General features: G+C 46.6%; 2 protein-coding genes across 4 annotated transcripts in view; one reads left to right on the top strand and one right to left on the bottom strand.

The window, feature by feature from the left end:
- Positions 1-7,726: 7,726 nt before the first annotated feature.
- Positions 7,727-12,764, top strand: LOC135896354 (DNA replication complex GINS protein PSF1-like). The gene is made up of 3 exons (XM_065424738.2): positions 7,727-7,968; positions 8,047-8,289; positions 12,465-12,764. Exons 1-3 carry the CDS (start codon positions 7,891-7,893, stop codon positions 12,711-12,713), a joined length of 570 nt encoding a protein of 189 aa, XP_065280810.1. The 5' UTR covers positions 7,727-7,890; the 3' UTR covers positions 12,714-12,764.
- The window catches only part of Wdr62 (WD repeat domain 62), a 28,192-nt gene continuing 17,924 nt past the window's right edge, over positions 12,703-22,970 (bottom strand). For all 3 annotated transcript variants that reach the window (XM_070521721.1, XM_070521719.1, XM_070521720.1), the window contains 6 exons: positions 19,989-20,220; positions 19,107-19,547; positions 17,579-17,802; positions 15,666-15,896; positions 14,756-14,983; positions 12,703-12,919 (listed from right to left, as the gene is read on the bottom strand). In XM_070521721.1, coding sequence (XP_070377822.1) covers positions 12,773-12,919; positions 14,756-14,983; positions 15,666-15,896; positions 17,579-17,802; positions 19,107-19,547; positions 19,989-20,220 — 1,503 coding nt within the window. In that variant the 3' untranslated portion in view covers positions 12,703-12,772. The remainder of the gene's footprint in view (positions 12,920-14,755; positions 14,984-15,665; positions 15,897-17,578; positions 17,803-19,106; positions 19,548-19,988; positions 20,221-22,970) is intronic.

The following is a 22,970-nucleotide window of genomic DNA, read 5'->3' on the forward strand; positions in this document are numbered from 1 at the left end:
AAAACGTGGAACATCCTTCGATATTTGTTAGACCCGGACGGGACAAAGTCGGCACATAGGCAAAATATAAATCGGCTAATACAAACGTACCGAGGGACAGAGCAGGACTTCCTCAAGGAAATCGAGAAAAGATACATCTCGCAAGTGCTGCCCGTCGTACACCCTGACTACACAGGGCAGGTAAATGACGAATTAGACAGCAAAATCGGCGAGTCAGAGGTCAGGGCAGCCCTGCAGAAACTCAATACCAAGTCGGCACCCGGACTAGACGGTGTAACGAATAAAACGCTAAGGAACTTGGACGATGAGTCTATAGCTAAGTTAACCGAATATATTAACGAATGCTGGGAGGCAGGGCAGATTCCGCAGCAATGGAAGACGGCACAAATCGTGTTAATACCTAAACCGGGCAAGCGACTGCAAATTGAGAACTTGAGACCCATATCTCTCACTTCTTGCGTGGGGAAACTCATGGAACACGTGGTCCTAGCTAGGATGACCACCTACCTCGAAGACTGCGACGCGCTCCCGCCCACGATGATAGGATTCAGGAGAAACCTCTCAGCGCAGGACGCTCTGTTACAACTAAAACATCAGATCATAGACGATTCGGGCAGATCGACAAAGGCAATTCTCGGGTTGGACCTAAAAAAGGCCTTCGATAACGTAACACATGCAACGATACTGGATAGAGTAGGCGAACTAGGACTGGGAAAACGCACGTACGATTATGTACGCAATTTTCTAACGGGCAGAAAGGCAAAGATCACGATAGCGGACCTAGTTTCGGAGAATATCGAGATAGGCAGCGCAGGTACGCCACAGGGCTCGGTCTTATCACCGATGCTATTCAATCTGGCGCTTATCGGGCTGCCAGCCAAGCTACAAGAAATCGAGGGTCTAAATCATACCTTATACGCAGACGATATTACCCTATGGGTGAGAAACGGAAGTGACGGGCAGATAGAACAAACGCTTCAAACAGCGGTCGAAACAATCGAAAAATATCTAGAGGGGACAGGGCTAACATGCTCGGCAGAGAAATCGGAGCTGTTACTGTACAGACCGACTCGCAGAGGTCGCAAACCAGGCAACTACAGGGAAGAGCTCACTCATAGAGAGGAGATACAGTTAAAGACGGCCGATGGGAAACCCATACCCAAGGTCGATAGGATAAGGGTATTGGGGCTCCTCATTGAAGCCAAGGGCAACAACGGAGAAACCCTCAGAAGACTGGAGGGAACTGTAGCGCAAATCATGAGGCTAATCAGAAGGATAACAAATAAACATAGCGGGATGAAAGAGGAAAACACCATCAGGTTAATACAGGCCTTCGTAATAAGTAGAATAGTGTACGTAGCGCCGTACTTAAAATGGCAGGTCGCGGAAAAGATCAAACTAGAATGCCTCATTCGGAAAATATACAAACTAGCCATAGGATTACCGATCAGCACCAGCACGGACAAGTTGCTGCAATTAGGCCTACACAACACTATAGACGAGCTCATTGAAGCGCAATGTACGGCACAATATGAACGCCTCTCTAAGACTAGAGCAGGCAGACACATCCTAGAGAGATTAGACATAGGTTACCACACACAGCATGGTGTCAAGGTGGACATCCCGAGAGATACAAAGGAAAGATTGGTAATACCTCCCTTACCAAAGAACATGCACCCAGAACACAATGAGGACAGAAGAAAGAACAGAGCGATGCAAATACAGAAGAAATTCGGCAGCGACAAGGACGCAGTGTTCGTAGACGCGGCTCGATACAGTCGCAGACGGGGATTTACGGCAGCCGTAATCGATAGGGATAAACGGTGCAAGACATGCGCGACGATACGCACCACAAGTAACGAGATAGCTGAAGAAGTAGCCATAGCGCTCGCAGCAGCTCAGACTAACGCAACCGTGATAGTCAGCGACTCTCAGACGGCAATAAGAAACTTTGCCAACGGCCGAATCTCCCCGGAGGCACTACGAATTCTTCTTGCAGGAGGGCAAAATTACAAAAGAAAGATATATATCACCTGGACACCCGCTCACACCCTCGCGGAGGACGGCAACAACGAGGCGGCACATGACGCGGCTCGAGGGCTTACGGACCGAGCCGCAGTCGCAAGTGTCGCCCCGACACCCTCCGGACGTGACGGTGCGGTAAATGAGTGGGAGTGGGAGGACAGAATGACAACATATAATGACATTACGAAACATTATAGGTTACAGAGGTGCATATTCCCGCGACCTCACGAAAAATTGACAAAAAAGCAGTCTGTCGCATGGCGGCAGTTACAAACTAGGACGTACCCGAATCCTGCGCTCTCGCACATCATATATCCGGATGTATATCCTACGGACAAATGCAGAACATGTGAATCCAGAGCCACTCTGGAGCATATATTATGGGAATGCCGAGGGCTAAATAGCAATAAAGAAAACGCGGTCTCTAGCAGCAGCCTTCGCACGCGCTGGGAAGCCGCGCTGCTCAGCCCCGCCCTCGAAGATCAATTATGGGCCGTCCAGCGGGCCGAGGATGCCGCCAGGACCCAAGAACTCCTGGCCGTCACCTAGGCGGGCCCTTTGGCCCTCCCCACCAACTCGCAGGGCAAACAATAAAGTTCTTTCCTCCTCCTCATTGCATCTAAATGTATTAGACGTTTCGGAACCCGTACAGGTTCCGAAACGTCAAATACTTTTTGACTTGGTCAGTGACGGAGTACGAAATACACATAAACAAGTAATTGTTTACAAGATATACGCACATATAGTACAAAATATACGTGAACAAGATTTAAAGGTTAATAGCTATATCACATTCCCAAAATGCAGCATAAAAATAAAAGAAGATTGTTCAAATAACTCAAACTGGATCATTTCTATTGCAGGCCGCGTAAGCACTGCATAAGACCTTCAACGAAAATGTCATTAGGCTACCTGTTCCATTGGGAAATAATGCGCTAGAAAAGAAATAAAACTTCGTGAAAGCTTTAATCTCGTGAAATGCGCTACTCTGCGAGCTGAGTCAATGAAAAAAAATCAGGACCTTACAAAGGACACCCCCACTTCGTTCCACTTTTCGTTTTTTCCTTTAGTTATTTCTTTGTTTTCCTTTAATAATCCGTCGCCCCGTGTGGTCGTCAATGCCATATGAGAGACGCGTCAGCGTCTGATTCAATGGCGAAGTGCGAAAACCACAAGAAGGAACGCAACAACCAGCGAAAGGACCTAGGCCAGAAAAGACAGGCTGAGAAAAGCGCCTTACGTTACTGACTTGCGTCACTTTTTATTTACAATACGAAGACTAGTGGAATTGTACCGTCTCGGTGTTCGTATAGTCTTTTGTTGAAACATACTTTTTTCTGAGAAGCGCTTTAAGGGAAAATCGTCGTGCCAAAATTGAAGAATACTGCGCGTCCCTTGTAATAAGGAAATGTGCACATCCAGGGAAAACACGGGGAAGGCGGGAGATAGAAATACAAGACGACGAGCAAAACGAGAACAAGGTAAAAGCGGCAGCCAACGTTTCGACAACTGCAATTTTCTTTTTCAAGGCGACATACCGCATTTTCGCGATTCTAAGCACCCCCCTCTACTTTCGCGAAAAAATTTGGAAAAAAAGTTTGCATGCGAATCTAAGCACCCCCCTATTTGTTGGGAAGAGCGCGTAGCCAAGACCGCCAAGCGCGCTTGCTCGCACTGTCATCGAGCCGGAGCCGTCGAAGTCCCGAGGTGGAACAGCGTCCGCGGCGCGATCTTGCCGCACAGCCGGACTGCAGAGCCGCGCGAGCTCGTGAGTGGCAGTGACAGTGACTAAGCATCCGACACAAGCGGTGGGCTCACTGTCTGCACCGATTTTTCTTTTGGATGTTTGCAAAATAAAATGTTATTTCTCGCACCCGTCTCGTCGTGATGTCGCAGCGAAAAGGGAGAGGAGGGGTCATTCCAGATTTTTCGAATCTAAGCACCCCCCCCTCACTTTGGGCATCGCGATCATGAAAAAAAGGGGGTGCTTAGAATCGAGTAAATATGGTATGTCGCCTTGAAAAAGAAAAGCATATATATGCTTTTCTTCGGCGCAGTATACATAGGTAGGGTTCTTCTAAAGGGGACAGGGGGGGGGGGGGGCACATTGCAGTGTTCACACTAAGGGACCTCTTTCTGTATACCTTTCTCCATAAGTAACACCCCCCCCCCCCCCCTTGTAACGTTCAATAAACTCAAACTCAAAAGCGGATGGGCTAGGCAACGGCCGAGGGCAAAAAAAAATTTTTAAAAATAGAACGAATAGTTTATTTCTATGCCAACAGGTAACACTAGAATCAGATAACTCAGTAGAATTTAGGAGCAGCTAGGAAAATACCAATAAATAGCGCATTTCTTCACCAACAGATCTCGCAACAATCGGTAACCCCCTCCCCCCTTCCGTATTGAGGACCCGATCGAAAAAAGGCCCATATGCTATAGACGTGCCTAGAGTGCTGATTGGCCGCGGTGCCTGGCGGCTGTGGACGCGCAGCACAGCGCAGCCAATCAGAACCTCAACAACAGACGAAATGGACATGTCCACTATAGGTGGACTGTTACAGAATTCCCCCCTAGGAGCCACAGTGCACAAAAAAAAAGAGCTAGAAAAACCAGCGCTTGTCGTGCCATCGGCGACAACGAAGCCAAGAAGCGCAGCAAGAAGAAGGGTAAGTACAACACATTTCAATCGGCAATTACTGAAATTAAGGAGGCACTCGCGTAAATCTGACTCAGTCGCCTAGAAAGACCAATCGCTCATCCCAAAACCACGAAAACAACCCCCACGCCGGACCCAGGGGCCACGTCTTCTCTGGGACCTCTACCTGCGTTGCCCGCACACGCCAAGCCGCCAGGATCAATAAGTGAGCCCAGCAAAAAGGGGGTCATGCCAGAACAGTACAATGGATAACGCACCGCAATATTTCAATATCTAGCTGGCAATGGAACTGTAACTCATTCAACAACAAGAAAGCTAATTAACCTAACGCAATTCGTCAGATCATGTTAAGAAAAGCCACACGGTGGCTTTTCTTAACATGATCACACGGTGGCACAGAGTGCAGCGCGGGAAAGAACATTCAAAACATGTCCTTCTCGGGGCACAGGGTTTCCAGGCCGACCCTGGACTACGCGCTCATAGAAGTCAGGGGCATTGCCACTCTCATCCGCAAAGACGTCAGCTTTGTGGAAAGGGGAACCCCGACATACAAGAAAGTCCTGGAATCCATGCTCACAGAAATCATTCCCAGTCGGGCCCTAAAGACTAACCTTTACGTACCAAACGTCTACAGTTCCCCTATTGACAGACTCAGGAATTTGAATAAGCTTCTCACATTGGCCGCGTCGCAAGCCAAGGACATGCCGTTGATCGTTGCCGTAGACTTCAACGCGCACAACACCGTCTGGAGATACGCCACTAATGACAAGAAAGGGATTAACCTTGCCGAGTGCGCGGACAGCCTAGGCATGAAACTCATCACGGACTCGAGGTTCCCGTCGCGCAGAGGACACTCGGTTCAAAGGGACACCACCCCGGACCTGACGTTCCTCGGAAAGGCGGACGGATCGTGGGACAACCTGCAGGAGGACCTTGGCAGTGACCACTTCATCCTAGAAATCAACGCCCGCATCACACCCCCACTCCTCCCAAGACGTACACCCACGACGACTGGGACCTCCTCCGAAAAATGAGCGGTAATGAGGACAGATAAGGAACCTCCGAAGAGCTCATATGGAAAATCTAAATATTACGGTGGCCAACGCCACTAAAGGAATAAGCACGGACCTGGCAGTACCAGCCATGGACTCCAGATTCGCACACCTCCTGGAGGCCAAGAACGCTTTAAGAGAAAGATGGAAACAGCAGAAGCTAAACAGGAGGCTGAGGTCTAAATTAACGGCAATCAAAAAAGAGATTGAAGAACATTCTATAAAGTTGAGTTCGCAGCAATGGAGGACAACCTCATGAAAGCATTTCGCGCCTTCCTCATCAGCCACATAACCTATGCCGCCCCCTTCAACTGGAAGACGGAGCTGAACAAAATCGACGCACTAATCAGAGCAGAATTTAAGAAGGTCCTAAGCCTTCATAGAAACACTAGCAGGCTAGATCGCCTTAGCTCAGGCCGACCTCTCTGTATTCTTTTAATTAAATTATCTCTCTCTCTCTCTCTCTCTCTCTCTAGCACGGAACGACTCCTCCAACTGGGGCTACACAACACCGCAACCGAACTTCTTGAGGCACAGCGAAAAGCCCAAATTAATATGCTCTCACTCACAAGGGCGGGCATCGACATCTTACTAGAAGTAGGTATACAGCCCCTCTTCGTGCCACCAGAGAAGTCGCAACTATGCACAAATGCAAGAGGGCAATAACTGTTGATCCAATCCCAAGAAACATACACCCGACCCGCAACGAAGGGCGGAGAAAAGCGAGAGCCAAGGCAGTCCTCGACAACATGAAATCAAACGTGACGAAACGCAAGTCCTCTTCGTTGACGCGGCCAGATGGAACTTAGGCGCCTACGCGGTCTCCGTGCTGGACGACCGTGGCTCACTCGACAACGCAGCCACAGTATAGTTACCAACTTCACTCATGAAGCAGAAGAAATGGCAATTAAAAATACGTCATTTACTCGGACTCAAGAATAGCCATTATAGAACCTTCTCGGCGGCCCCCGTCTCTTAGAAAGCAGCTACGGTTGTCAACAAAATATTCTAATAAACGGGAAATTACACACAACCTCATGTCCCCACACATCACATGGTTCCCGGCCCACAAAGGCAACATTTCCGGACGTCCTGATCGACTGTAATCCGAACGAGCGGGCACACCAACTGGCGCGAGAACTCGCATTCCGCGTCTGCGGTCCGCGCCCTCGCTTCGACCCAGCCTGGAGGGACCTAGACAACAAAGACCAGCTCGTGTCATACCGCGAAATCACTTCAAATGATGGCTTAGGACGAATAATTTTTCCTCCTCATCACCCAAAGGTCAAAAAAGCACAGGCCTTCACTTACAGACAGTTGCAGACATACATTCCACCAAGGACACTAAGTAGGATCAATCCAGATCTTTCTACTGAATACCCACAGTGCGACCGGTGCGGCCACGAATACAACTTCGAATACATGGCTGTGCCCTGCCAACGCGGGGCACGGACTTTCCTGACCAGCTAGTCCTCCTGGGACTCAGCGCCCAGAAGCACAGAGCTCATCGCTCAGCTCAGGGCTGTCCAGAGGGCCCCGACTTGGGTGGAGCCGGCCGGACTGATTTAATTCTTTTTCCTCAGGGCCTAAATAAAGTTCGCAATCACTCACTGCCGTGGACATAATAAAGGGATAAAAAAGGTGCGAATGCAGCACGGAAAACCATAGTAGGCTACGGAAATGCATGGCCTCCGAGACAACCATAACTACCGATTCCGAAGGTCCTGTGTTGCACCTTTGTGGCTCCAGTTGCAAGCAATGACTCCAGGCTGCAGCGGTAGAAGATACTGCATTTGACCGGAGTGCCCCAGCACCCCAGGCTGTCATACCAAAAAGAGTCACTCTTTCGCAGGTTTAGCCGCCAGACGACACACCATGAATAAAGAACCAACACTGCGACACTGCCCTATGCTCCTTCCCTCACAAATGTGCACCAAAAATCGCCGCACCAAATGTGTGCGCCAAAAATCGCCGCAGTTGACAACTGAATCACGAGTGTCTAATTTGTAGTTTAATAATTTTAAATATCAGGAAAATCTGACTTTGCTGACGCGCCGCGACTGGCGCGAGTTCTAAGGGATCATCATCAGCGAAAAGCGCGAAAGTTGAGCACGCGCTATTTCGCGCGGTTCAGGCAGCTGTTGGAGGTGAAGCATGGTGCTGTTTGTTGAAAAAGCGCTAGAACTCGTTAAGGAGCTAAAGCGCTCTCGCGGTTGGCTTCCACCGTTGAAGGTAAGAGGTCAGGGTGGCGCGCAGCCCCTTGAACCGCAGCGCCCCGAACCACAGCGGCGAGCGATCACTTGTGCGCAGGAGGATGCACTTCGAGACTGCCTGGCCGACATGCAGGCTCTCTTCACGGAGAACCAGAACGACGTGGAGACGCACATGGAGAACAGACACGCCACGGTTCATGCACGGCACGTCGCCCTGAGTCAGATCCGGCGCTGCCTGCTCGCCTACCTGTACCAGCGGCTGATGTCGGCCCGCGACATGCGATGGGGATTTGGCACCGCGCTGGCCGCCGAGCTCAGGGAGAACCTGTCCGAGCAAGAGGTGCTGTCGCTCGTTGCTCTCTGCAGAGGTTGCCTCAGCGAGGGTTGCATGAGTAGACGTGTGCGATTGCTAGCACTACTTGCACACGAAGCACCTCAGCTAACCTACAGTAAACCCGTATGAAATGTAACGACAACTGTAATTGCGAGCTCCCGCGCTACACTGGCATTTAAAGGGGGTAGAGGGTGATTGCAACTCATCGGGCCGTCGAATGCGTACTGTCGCAGCTCAAATTAGCTGTTGCGGCTTCATGCGAGAAACGCGAAAGTAATCTGAAATAATTCTGCTTGAATTATGCCTATCCGGGATTGGTAAACACTGCATCCAGTGCAGCTGTCGCCATCCTAACGTCTAATGTAATTAAATAAGCGCGTGTAACAGCAGCACTAAAAAACCTGGTCTTACGCAGTTAATGAAATTAACCTTGCCCCTTATGGCACACGAAGACAGACATTCTTTTATTTAGTGGATGCTGCAGACCACATCTTGGCCCATGCAGGACGGGCAGACATGTTTATCTGCAAGACTAACAGACAGACAGACAAAACTTTAATAACAAGGTCCTGAGAAGCTTTCCCCTAGGGCAGAGCTGCGGGCCGCTCCCACGTGGGGACTGGTAGGCTGAGCCTAACCGCCGCATCGTGGGCTCTCTGGACAGCCCAAGTTTGACGTGCATATTCTGAGCTCTGGATGGCAGACTAGACAAATAAAAATACAAACATGCATAGTACATTCATATACATATTGATAAAAAATAAACTTTTATATGATATATTGCTCACAAAACAATTTGTGAAAAGATAAAAACTGAAAGCCTTAATCAATCCGTTCTTCCCAGTCGATTATGGAAAGCAGAAGTGGGAGCAAACAGAGCTACATAAACCAGATAAAAGTAGAAGATTAGTCACAATAGGCAACTAAGCATTGTGCCATCCAAGGCACACTTTTATTGACTTTCTCAGTTTTAGTAAGTTTAAATGTATCTGTGCAATATCTGCAAGTTCTAGTAAAGGCTGTCTGTAGAGTACACACATCACCACTTTTATCTGCAAAGCCTGTAAGACAGGTTTCCATGTAGTCAATGATGCTGGCATCATCAGCTGTGGAGTAATCTTTAAAAGATGTGCTTTTAGCAATTTTAGGAGCAGTAGTCTTGACAAGGGGCAAGGAAATCGCAACAAGGTCATGATATGCTCAGAAAAGGTTCAGTTTAAAAGTATAACATCTAATATAGAACATGACGACCCTTGTACATGTGTGGGTTCATTAACCACTTGGATTAGATCATGTGTAAGCATAATGTCAAAAATTATTGTTTGCCTGGAGGAGCTCCCACTTGACACCAGGCAAGTTAAGGTCGCCATCAATAAAATTTTATTTTGGTAGAGAGACATATTCTCTTGAAGTTTGATCAAGTAATCTGGTGTAGCGTCAGTTGGTCTGTAAGATGCGTACAGCACATAGCAATGACCCCAGCATGATAATCTAAGGCATAACCACTCCAGCTCGGTAGTATCACCGACAAGTGTAGCTCCTATCTGATATTTAAGTAGAACGGCTACACCTCCACCTTCGTGCATTCCATCCTTACAAGGAGGAGGAGGAATAAACTTTTATTTTGGAAACAGTTTTCCGGGGTAAGCCCTGGTTCAACTCTCGGTGGGAGGTCTCCTCATTCCAGGAACCCTCTTACAAAAAACTTTGTAATCGGGTGAAAAGATAAGTTTGTTATATCGCTACGCAGCCAGGTTTCTATTATGACCGCGATGTGCGGATCATGTTGTAGCAAGCGAATTTCTAGGAAATCGGTCTTGTCCACCACACTACGTGCATTGAAGTTCATGATAGACAAGCATTTATCCTTGGCTGAAACTCAAGGATTTCCTAACAACAATTTAGATCGGTATACTAACTGTTCGCAAAATTCTTGCTAGCTAGAGCCAGTGCAAATGTGCTTATTCATTACTTGAGATACTGTACAAAACGCACAAAGGCACCAGCGTAGATTCAAAGTCTATTGGGCCAGCTTACTTACAGAAAAAAAGCCGATCAAGCATGATAATCGTGTACGAGGATGTTGGCACATGTTCCCCAACCTGACTATTGCTTCAAAAGCCTAAAGAATGCAGAAGGAACCACATGCTTGGTGCAAGGAGCCCCCCCAAAATATGCTCCTTATGCAATAGACACATACGTGTTTTCACATTTGTGAAGACACAACTTTCCCACCACGGCTAATATTCACACAATCAAATATGCACAATATTTTTGAGAAGTTGAAACCAGGAGCAAGGCACATATTTTGTATATTTCAGATTTTTTTTTTAATTCTCAGTAATTTCAGTAAAATCTCAAATTCTTTTGATTTATGCTTCTTTGAAATTTTGCATAAGGATTCACAGATTTCACAAGAATGGCTGGCTTTGCTTTTTTAGAGTTGCACCCAGTGGGACTGATTCTCATTGGAGATGGTTACCTTTAAATCTAGAATCTCAAGTGGTAGTTTATCCATGACCTAGCAGTGTGGTTCACGAGAACAGGCTGTCGGGCTAGTTCGTTCATGATCAATAACTTTCAGCACATGAAAATGGGTCAAAGTGAGACACATGGCCTTGTATCTACGTATGTATGCATCTGATTTTGTTCTATTGTCTGTTATTGATAAGTAATGGAAACATAATGGCACGCAATTTATTGTCACTCCTGATGTTTTCAGTGAAAATGATGTCAATCACAGCAGTCATAAGTATGCATCATTAATCTTACATAAGGACAGTGGACAGTGTTGTGCAGCATTTTACAGAACAGGGTCAACACATATTAAATACGCACATTGGTTGGCTGTATGTTTATTAGTGTGTAGGCTACTTTCATGAAATCTTATAAAAGGAAGGCCATAGTTTCTCCTTTTGAATTTTTTGTCCAAACTAACAGTTCTTTAAAGCTTGCCATGAGCACCCCTTTTCGGTAATACATATGCCTGTTATTAATGATTTACTTTTAGATGCAGCACAGCAAAAACCGACAAGCAAGACAATGTTTTTAGATCACAGAAACTTTGATTTCAGAGACATTGTTTTTGTCAATTTCACCTGCTTCAGGAACTTGCCTGTTATAATTGCTCTAACCAAGTGCCATTCCAGCATGCTTTCATTATTTGAAAACTTCAAACAGCTGGTTCAGAGACCAACGAGTTCAAATTATTTAACATTACGAAAATTCAGGAGAGTCTGCAGATATGAAAGTTAGGGTTTGTGTCCTGCAGTACAGCCTTCAGACATGAAACAACTCTACCTGGTTCAGCCCAGTGTGGATAGCATAACAACAAGTCGCTGAGGCTTTTATTGTTCCACAGGTCCCAGTCTTCCTGTTTGGCATTTCTCTGCAATAAATTTTTTAGAACTGAGGAATAATTTGCTTGCTGGTGTCGCAAGACATGGATATTTTCTGGATAGCAACATTGAGTACATCTGCAAGCCATTTTGCATATTGCAATTCTTTTCGCTGCAAAGCACTGAAAACTAAGCATTACCATAAAATTAATAAATTAGTGTTTACTTTAAGGACAATATAACTAGCCACAAGAATGTTAGAAACCAGAAGGACAAAGTGCTTTTATAGAATGTAGAAAAAATGAAAAAGCCATAATATAACAAACGAGCCGGTCTGCGCAATGTAGCAGTCACAAACCCATAAAAACTACAGAGCTTCACAATGAGTGTCTGCATGCAATATAGCTGTGCAACCAGCGTCATTTTCCTATACTGTCCTATCATTATAAATCTTAATACGAACGCTTTTGAAGCATTTGCTTTTTCTTCACATATTTATGCCCAGATTTGTCATTTGATGATTTCAGGCCATTACAACAAATTGTTTAGAATACACAAATTATGCGCAGTGAGTTAGAAAAATGTAGGTTTAGTAAATATGTTATGGAAAAGATGACCTGTTGTTGCACTAGACCTGTAATCAAAATTAAAAACAAAAATAATTACTCTAAGTTCGAAGCACTTCACTACCCTGAGGCAATGTTCCAAGTTAAACCTCAAAGTGCGATAAATAAAGCAGCAGTGTCCTGTACTAATGAACCCACAGTTTCTCCCTAGAGGTGTGCAAGCATGAAACAATTACTGCACGAAGAAAACTGACTCGGCGTCTACTGTCTTGTGCAGCAACAATGGCTGCGGCGTTACAACGGCTTGCTAGCCGACTACATGTCCAGCGTCGGACTGGACCTGACCCGCTACCGAAGCCCGCCCAAGTCACTGTACGTGCAGGTGCGGTGCATACGGGACTACGGAGACTTCGAGACGGAGGACGGCACGTGCATTGTGCTGGCACGGGACACCACGCACTTCCTCGAGCGCTCTCAGTGCGAGAAGCTCATCCACCAGGGCATCGTCGAGCATGTCACCAGCTGAAAGCCCTTTATTGGCAGCAATAAAATAAAATAAAATAAAAATGGCTTCATCTAAAAGAGTCATGTGGAATCACTGGGCTTGCTGTCGCCTTTGGCCATCTGCTCCTTGACCATCTTCATGAGCTGCTCCGAGTACTGCTGCAGCAGCGCATTGAGGTCCGAGCTCGACTGATTGAGGGGACCACCCATGGGTGCCAGGGGGGGCGGCTGCATGCCATGAAAACACAACTGTTGACGTTGCATCCATCAAGCTGACTTAATCTAGCTCTCTCTCTTCTTTTTCTTTTTTTTTTAAATTCACAATATCATGGATCCCTCACAGGATTAGGATACAGATTGTATGATGCATATACTGGTTATGAGAAAAATGCTATACTACTACATTCAGTACCGCTGCATGTTGGAACAGAGACAATTAGTACATTAGTACACAAAACCAACTGCAGTTGTAGCAAATTAACTCTATAATGCTAATTTTACACTAGCAACAATACTCTGAAGACATAGATGCGACGTACTATTCGCTAACAACCGACAACGCAGTCAGTATTAAAAAAACTGTCATCAATTAAATGTCAACTTTTTGTTGATGTATCCAATCCGAAGTATGATACCCTGTCAATTTCATTACCATGCTCTAGTTCATACTCTGTCTCAATACCCGATATCTTATCCACTTTGTGGACATTGTCATCTTTGACTGCCACTATGCATGGCAATTTTATCACATTTTGTTGCTCCTTACACGTTTGCATTTAAGAAGGTTCGAAGGACGGCACGATATCATATGCTGTGGGATTTATTCTGCGCTTGTCATTCTTCGTTCAAATGCACAGCGTAATTATCAGCTGCCCCAAGTTGTTTTAAATAGGAGTTTAATGTTTTAAAGATGGCTGCCACAGGTATTTCTTGCATATTTATTGCTGTGAAAAGGCACACTCAAACGACCGTTCACCAGGTTATACATTTCCTGTTATTTAAAGCTACTCTAATGTACAGTGGTGCAACGTGTAGCTATTTTTCAAACTCCCAAGACATAAAATAAATATCCAGCGTTATTACCTACAACTAGGTACTTTCATACAGGGCAGAGCACCAAAATACAGTAGACTTCTGTTAGCTCGACCCAGACAGAACCGGCCAAATTGATTGAATTCTACGGCAGGTTGAATTAAACAAGATGCAGAAAAAAAACGCCGAAACGCACCACTGAGTCATTTGGCAGTATTTGCCAGATTCTAACATGGCCCCCACAACAAATGCACGCCCACTTTCTTTGTGTCAAAAGTAAAAAAAAACTAATGTCGAAATGACATTAAAGCTCCTACAAGTATGAATCTAACAGGTACCCAATATTTTAGTAAAACATAAGTAGGAGTCAAATGACGGCTGACTCCCTAAAGTCAGCTTTGCGGGAAAGCGTACAAATGCTGCAAATGTGGATTTGGATTCGTATTCAGCTGCACTGCATAGGCTATTCTTGGCCCAATCTTAGAATTTCCCCAAGAAAGCATGCGTTAGAATTGGGTAAATACTATGACCAGACATTGTGAGCTGCTGCTACTGCTTAAACATCTTGCTAAGCAGGCAAACAATAGGTGTTTTCGGCAGATTTTTTTTTTTACATGTGTACAATGCATTCACTGTCTCCTAAGCTCTACCAAGACATGCTGCCAAGAAAGGAGCCGCTATTAGGGTCACCATAGGGGTCACATGTGTGCCTGCTGACTGGTCACATTCTAATTATCCAGCAAAGGCCAATTTTAGGATCAAAATAGGGAAAGTTAAGGCCCATAGAAATGCATAAACTCTGGCCAGGACCTTCAGTCGGGATCGAATGAACTGAATAATCGAATTAACCGCATTCAGATTAACGGAAATTTGCTGTAGGAACCAATTAACCATGCTGCTACCTGGCACCAAGCAGCGGGAACTCGACATATATGTAATGCAGAGGGTTCGGAGCGTTGGCAGAGCTTGGCCATCTCTCATTCTATCATGGTGAATGAAGGCACTGCTGTGGAAGATCACAATTGCACATACGGCGGGAGGTGCAGGTTCGGCAGTGGTGAATCGCCGTGCAGCTGGAAACTGCTGGAAGACAGGTGGCTCAGCTGGCGGTGCTGACCACAGGGGGGCCGCTCCTGGTGGTGCCAGAAGTGGCGTAGGTGCTGCTGGACGCAGGTTCTGCTGGGCTTGCAGCACACCGTGCGCGAGGGTGTTGGTCATAGCTGACCTGTCGGCTGGGGACAAGTCCACATCCATGGTCACCTGCATGGAGGGAAGACAATGTATCATTCCACATGCGATCGTTGCAGCTCGTACATAGCGTGATAGCAGTGTAAATGGTGCCGGGAGTGAGCCCGAATCATTTCTCGACTCATTGGCAGAGAATCCAGCTAAAGATGTTGGCAGCACAGCTAAATATGCAGCCATAGCTTACTTGGCACAGGTATATCTAGCTCCAGCTGTGCATTGGATGCACTGAGGAAACAGGATCTCAACAGCTTATTTGAAGAGTTTGCTCAGTTCCCGTTATCGCTGCCGCTGCCACACGCAAGTTCCAGAAAAATTGAGCGGCATTACTCGTTTATTTATTTTTATGCCCACATCGTAGCCAGTCACACAGCTACGCATCAGCAAATTTTGCTCATGACACTGTGATAGGGTCACTATTGTCAAGTCTAGCATTTGGAGACTGAATTTAAATCAAGTTAAAATTTCCCATCGGCATTTCCAAGCTCTTACACTTGCCGAGTGTCACTCTTTCACACCAGAGAGGTGTGCCACAGCATTCATGCAACTCCTCAATAATAGGTAACAGTACTACTCCTTTAACAGTGCCAAGTTGCATCGAACACAAGCACACCGTTCCATTCGTCTACTCTGTAGTCGGCATCCCGGGCATCTGTTACACTACGGGTATCCTCAATTGTCAAAACAGTCTACGTACCCTCTGAAAGACGTGGATGGCGTAAGAAGTGATGCGTGCCAACTCCTGGGCGACGCGTTCGCAAAGCTCCCGAGTGAGAGGTGCCACGGCCGGATTCGAGGGCAGGGGCCGCGGTGTGCCCGGCGTGGCTGCTCCCCCTCCACGGCCCCCATGGAGCATGGGCTCCACCAGGGCGCGTGGACCCTCGTGGCCACGTCCGCCCCACTCGCGTCCGCTACTTGGAGTCACCACCTGCACACACATGCGCACACAATGTCCACCACTGATGCCAACTTTCTCAAGCATTATGCGAAAATTACGGTTTAGCTCTTAATGCAAAGCAGTGATGCGACAGCTGGTGATATATAATGCGCAGTAAGCCTTTGACTGCTTTGTACGGTGCTGTTGGAATGAACATTCGCAGCTGTGAGTGAGCCATTTGCTTTCGAGAAGTAAAAAAAGCGTGCGTCGTATCCACTTGTGGAAGTTGCGCCTACTGAAGGTAAAGTGGAAATACTTAGCTCTTCATCCTGCTCCTATCTATCCGGTCATAGCCACTGGTCTCTACTAAAAGAACGCTTTAGCTTCCTACTGCTGGATTCGTTCGGCAAAACGGTGTACGAGAATTTTGTGTATTCTACCCTTATCTGAATGCAGGTGCCACATTGCAGTATGCGGCTGCAGCTGAATGCAGCATGCAAAGGCATGGCATGGCAATGCATTGTAGTACTAACAGCAGAATACTGTGATTTCAGAAGCTACGCAAAACCCGATAATGATGACAATGATATGTAGCATTTTATGACGCAAGGGCCAACTATCGCCAAAGAGCACCATGACTAGTTGACCTGATAGACATGCAGAACTTTTGGTGTCCGATTTGTTTTCTTCAACTTCTCAAGACAACCTGACGTGCTTACATAAGCGAATCACTGTTGGCACACGCAACGTCCCCGCAAACCCGGGCAGTCACGAACGAGAGATTGGAGAGACCATTCACTGCACTGTTATGAAGCTGGACAGCCCTTAATAAATACAAAACGCTCGCACAACACTTCTCTATATATGTTATACTGTACTACCACCATGCCCAACAATCAAACCTCGTTTACAGAAAAATTGCACCTGACAAGATAAAACCTTCATCATATCCTATAGTCACTTATAACTGTATATTTGGCACATGCCGATATCGACATTGCTGATCAATAGCTTAGATTTACTCTGATATATCCAACAGTTTCCTATATCCGTGTCCATTATATTGATGTTCAATTGTAGTCACAATTCAAAGCAATGCTGCATGTGCTATAAGCGTCAAGTGAAACGTAAACAGCGGTGCGTGCGGCCGAAACATCACTGAATCCAGTCATCACTGTTGACAGGCGTGCACATCCAGTTTGGCTGCACTGCGCAATGATGTGCCTTCTACACTGCAATATTTTCGTCTCTGTTATGGTTCTCTTTTATTTGAAAGTGAGAAAAGACGACCGCGCTGAGAGTAGCGTGCGCACAGCTGTTTGCGCTCCATTTGATGCCGGTAACACGTGCGGTTAGGCTGTACTGTACGATAATACTCGCCCTATACTGCGATGTTTTGGCTTCTGTTTCCTTTTATTTTTATTTTCTTGCCTTCAAATAAAAGAGAAGCAGAACATAGACAAAAGTATCATAGTGTAGGGGGAGCATCATCGCATAATGCTGTCAAACCAGGTGTGCGCACCTGTCAATGGTGATGAACGAAAGGCGCGCACAACACTTTCAGTTGTGCTTGAGCCATACGCTCCACCGTTCGCGTTTTATTCGGCACCGGCACTAATTCCCTCTGTGTGAATGCTATACATCCATTTGGATTTCATTACTCTGCGGGCGAAACATTGTTGCCACAAACTACACATTCAGCGTCACCTGTATGAAATGGTGCCACGACGTACCTGGGTGGGACCCTTGACTGTCGACTCGTTGTCCGAAGAGGAAGAAGAGTCATCCGACACCTGCACCGGGGGCACCCGCCTACCGGCCATGTGCAGGGCCCCGAGGCTGGCACTGCGCAGCATGCCTTGCAATGGGGACAGCTGCTGCTGTGGCTGCTGCTGTGGCTGCTGCTGAGGCTGCTGTTGCTGCTGCTGCTGCTGGGACCAGAGGCCGACCGAGTCACCTGGACATTACCACAACTGAATAAGATTACTACCCCTTTTTTTTTCTGGGTGTCTTCACCAACTTTCCCCTATGCATCTAACACCTTTATTCGGGCTAGATGGTGCGACATTGCAAACAGCACGAGCAGACGGAGAAATTTTATCTTCATATGCACAGCTTGAAAAATTAACCATCCCGATAGTCCAAGATGATCCCACCCCCTTGGACATATTGTAAATGAACAAAGAGAAAGGCGCGCATTCACACAATAACAGTGCATAGAAATTGTGTGGCTTTGTTTTCCACCATGACAGTGTCAGTCCTGCCTCTTGAGAAAAAGGCTCACTCTCCCCTTGTCAAAGCGAGTCTGGGACAATAACACACACAGTAGTGGACAGCCCTGGATGATTTTGACTCTGACATTTTTTACATATTTGTATATTCTACACAACTTTGGCAGGGGCATCACTTTCTTTGCATCCTCATGAATGCCACAATAAAGTCAAGGAGAAATTATTGTGGAGAGAATTATCTTCTGCTTCCTGTTCAACTCCTGCGATGTGTGGTGCTATATCAGTGGTAGACATTTGAAAGATAAAAGGAGTAGCAGTATAAGATAGATTATTGGCCCTGGAACTGTTAGTTTTCAGCTTTGTTCTAGAGAAAAAACATCATTCCCATTCAGTTTTGTCACAGTGTATGTGTGCTTGTACATGTGTGTGTGCAGTTGAGTTTTCGGTCCTTGCTCTCTCTGAATGCAGGAACAGGCTAACTTATGTGATGGAAATTCAAAGCACATACCTGCTAACCTGCAAACATTCAAATTAATAAAAATTCCACAGACAAATCTGCAACCAGAAGAGGAGAGGGAAGCAATAGCCAATTTTGTTTTTCATTTCTTTCCCCCTGATTTGTCCCGAATGCATACCTTTTGTGGTATACATATGCACTATGTTAACAATTTACCCTTAGGCACAACACACAAGCTGCAGCCAATCTGGATCAGCCGAGTGTGACGAACAAGACTGTTTTTAGATCACAGCGATCTTTTCCAGCGATTTTGCTGGCGCCAAATTTGCCCGAATAAACTTGCTCGAAGCAGGTATGCCTCTGGTGCCCTTTCACCATCAGAAGACTTAAAAAACATGATCGTAGACCAACAGGCGAAGCTATTTCAAGAACGAGATCTTTCACAAGACTCGACGCAACGTTAGTAAAATCATAGAATGAGCTCGAATTTGCCTTGGCATAAAATTCGGGAGGCTCCTCTAATTACGTGTGAAAGAAAAACCCTAGGGGTCTCGGCAACATGCCAGTGCACACCTGACGAGTAGGTAAGCCGACGTCTGGTGGATATGTCGGTCATGGAGGCAGTTCGGCGAATCAGGTTCTCTTCGGGGTTGACCGCCAGCAGGTCACCGCTGCTCTTGCTGCTGCACCAGCCCAGAGCGTTCAGCTTCTGCCGTGCCTGGTTGAGGGCTTGCGCCAGTTCCTCGCGCCTACGGCTGTTGCCCGAGCCCAACATGGAGCTCTCTGGCCGGTGGTGGCGAGCGGACAGGCTCGAGCGGGTGCCGGGGCTGGGCCCAGCGGATGCCAGGGAAGGGGGCGTCACAGGCTGCTCGAGGCTCTCGTAGGTGGCGCGCATAAAGTGCTCCCGCTGGCCCAGCTTGTCCAGGTTTTCGGTGCTGACACACATTGACAAAGGCCGCAGCTCGGCTGTACTGCTCGAGTCTTCGTCCTCGCTGTTGGCCTCACTCTGCAGATCTGCGCAAAGTAGATTGCGGTATCAGGCCAGAATTTCCGTGAGGACTAGTAAGAAGAACTTGTTGTTGGGCGAGTTCGTACATATTAGCGAACATTGTTTAACTGCGCGAACAAACGGACCACAGAGACAGCATGGGACTCATGCTGTCTCTGTAGTCCGTTTGTTCGTGCAGTTAAACAATGTTCGTGAGGACTAGTAAGCAGTACGGTCAAAATGCTGAGAGCTCATTTGAGAACTGACAGCCCAATTACAATGCGTCATTTTCCGCTTTGCCCTTTGGCATCAAAAATTAATTACTTTTATTATAAAGCAGACATTACCAATTTGCAAAATTACACCATAGACAGTTTCGTGACGTGCGATACTTCATTTGGTGAAAATTTGTTGCAGCGAGCAGACGCAAATCACAACAGGCTGCTGGCTGAGACTGCGCTCCACACCTGGGGTACTGTTGTAGACACGTCGGTGTGGGCGCCGGCGGGGCAGGTCAGCCTCCGTAACCCGGAAGCTGCCCACAGGCTCAGTGCTGTTTCCGTCCTGGGGCACAGGGTAGAGGACGCCACCACTGCCCTCCGTGTCCGAGTGCTCGTCTTCGGCATCGCCGTCTTCCATGCGCACACTGCCACTCGCTGCGCTACTCGAGTCGCCTTCCCGGGCACCTCCACAAGGGAGCTGCTCTCAAAGCATAGCATAGAATGAATGAATGAATGAATGAATGAATGAATGAATGAATGAATGAATGAATGAATGAATGAATGAATGAATGAATGAATGAATGAATGAATTCCAACCAACAAGTGTTCAACATATACCACAGGCAAAAAGCAGTCACTGACAATTTGAGAGTGGCTGAAAGCCTGTCCACCAGGATTGGGAATCATTTACGCTCTTAAAACAGAGGTCAGAGTAAAATTTATGGGGATGTACCTCAGTGGTGCACCCACACAAAATTCATGGCCTCGATAAATATTATGACACTGCGATACTAATGATGACAATGTGATACTGCAGTACACTTGCAAGCAAAAGTATACAGGTCGCTGGTTCCACAGAGTTTCCTCTTAGTCTGCCTACAGCCTGACCTGGGCCGTGAGAATGTGCAGTTGTTACTCTTGAAGGGCCCCCTCACCAGGTTTCACAATTTAAACAAACAAGAGTAGCGTATGCACCACATGCTGACGATCACGCTTGGAAAGCATTGCGACATGTAGCGTCGAGATAACAGGTCAAATTTCATAGCAGATGCTGTGCACCCTCCCTTTCAAGACAGCTCCACTCTAAGCCAGGGAGTCAAAGTCATATGCACCAGTGCCTCTTCGCAGTGCAATCTACGCCACTCACCATGACTAACCATCCAATACGGGAAGCACAACGCTACCACTGTAAGCACACCGCGCAGAAAGAAAAAGAGAAGAAGGAAAAGAAGGAGGTGGTGCTCGACGCCGTGGTGCTTCCCTTGGCTCAGGTATGGGACAAGTCAGAGAAGGAATACTATATGGGAGCACTACTAGAGGCAGAGGGAGAGAGTGTCCCCATCGGCAGTGATGCTCGTCTCCTGGTGGCATGGTAACGGGACAGTTTTGTCTTCTCCAATAATGAACCAATCTGCAAAAGTATTTTGGTAAAACGGTCCTTATACAGTGTTTTACCAAATAATTTTTCAGATTGGTTCAGTATTGGAGAAGAGAGAACTGTCTCGTTACTCCTTAGACAGCGTTTTACAGCTTCCAGTGTATAACCAAAATTCGCAATAGGGCCTGGTGAGGGGCCCCTTAAATAGTCTGTGCACCACGTAAGCTGCTATGCTGTAGTTTTTCATGGTATCCACAGTCCATGTAATTTTGCTCACAGGTGTAAGGAGCTCCAGGATGTTAAGAGGAACGGTGAGTGTGCAACAATCTGTACAGGGGCAGTATTCCTGGGCAATCATTTTTGGGGATACAATTCCTTTCACAAGGTTTCACTCGGTTCAGAACCAGGCGTGTTCCCATATAAGTCAACGGCACTTCTGGAGCTAAGCCAAGCCAACTCCTTTAGCAGAATGCCGGGAACGCTGTCAGCCGTATACTTCAATGCATCCAGTGACGAGTCACATGAAATCTCGAGAAAGTGATTGCACTACCAAAAGTAACTGCGCAAGAATATCGCCCACGTTGCATGACGGCATACTACTATATGACTTGCTTAACATGCTCGTGCACACGAAAAGAGAATTTGCACACTTCTTGCTGGCTTTCCTTTGATTACAATACTGGCTACTACTGCAACAAAAGCAAAGAGCTTGCCTCCAAAAACGACGACAAGGAAGTGCCCATTACCACTGGGCCTTGCTAACAACACAAGTCGGCAAGCACCAGCTCGCCTCTTTAACATCATGGAGCTGTGTGCAGCCTCAAACAGAAAAGGAGAGAAAGATGAGAGAAGAAAGGGACAAACATGCTAAGACGTCTGTCAGGAGAGCCGGAGCAGCACCCAAGCATCCACGAAGCACCCATGCTACTGCAAAGCACTGCAGCATAAAGAAAAATGGAAAGAGCAGAAGCACACTATTTCAGTTTCTAGAAACAGGGAAAGGAAAATGCTAAAAGAGCGCAAAGAAATGCACGAGACATGCTGTCTTGGTCATGAAACTAAAATTAAAACAAGTGCAGGCACAGTCACGCCTTGGTATATCTCTGCCTCAGTCAATCGTGGTTGTCTTTTCATGTTGAATTATATCATGTCACACCTGAGGCTTATGTCTGCTTCCTTCTGCGTGCCCCGTCTATATTCATGTTAATCCATCTGCACCAAAGACACTTGTCCAGGTGCAGCCTTCAGGCTTTGTCAGGGACAAGTGCAGCTCAATTTCTTTTTTTCTTAGTTGTCTAAAAAGTGCCACTAAATAAATGAACAAATGAACAATTTCTTTTTTATTTCTTAAGGAGAAATGGCCCAATTTTTCAGAGAGACAGACAGCACAAAATTTTAGAAAGTATACATTGAAGCGACCATCTTTTACTGACACACTGGTTTTATACAGTTTTTAGAAGTGACGGTATCCAGTCACGGCGACAAAGACCTGTGTCTACCTAAGCAACAACGTGGCACCGCAAACTAGACAAAAAATTACAAAAAGAAGGAGGCTTGAAGTGGTTAACAGTGGTAAAAAAAACATCACTGAAGCGACGTTCCTTGTTCGACTGTGGCACTGTTGACATTTCTTCAAGCTATAGCGAAAAACTGCAGCATATCTTAAATGAGTCACTATGCACAGCAGAACTAAACTCACACTACAGTAAGGGAGGTTGCAGGGAAAGCTTTTGTGATGCCCTGTGTAACTTGACACAAACTGGTGAGCAGATACGAAGCTACAAAAATTACTGACCAAGAATGTACAACCTTCAAGGGGTTTCTATTTGAGAAAATTTCTCCTGAAGAAG

The sequence above is a fragment of the Dermacentor albipictus genome, chromosome 7 (assembly GCF_038994185.2).
Source record: "Dermacentor albipictus isolate Rhodes 1998 colony chromosome 7, USDA_Dalb.pri_finalv2, whole genome shotgun sequence".
Lineage (NCBI taxonomy): Eukaryota > Metazoa > Arthropoda > Arachnida > Ixodida > Ixodidae > Dermacentor > Dermacentor albipictus.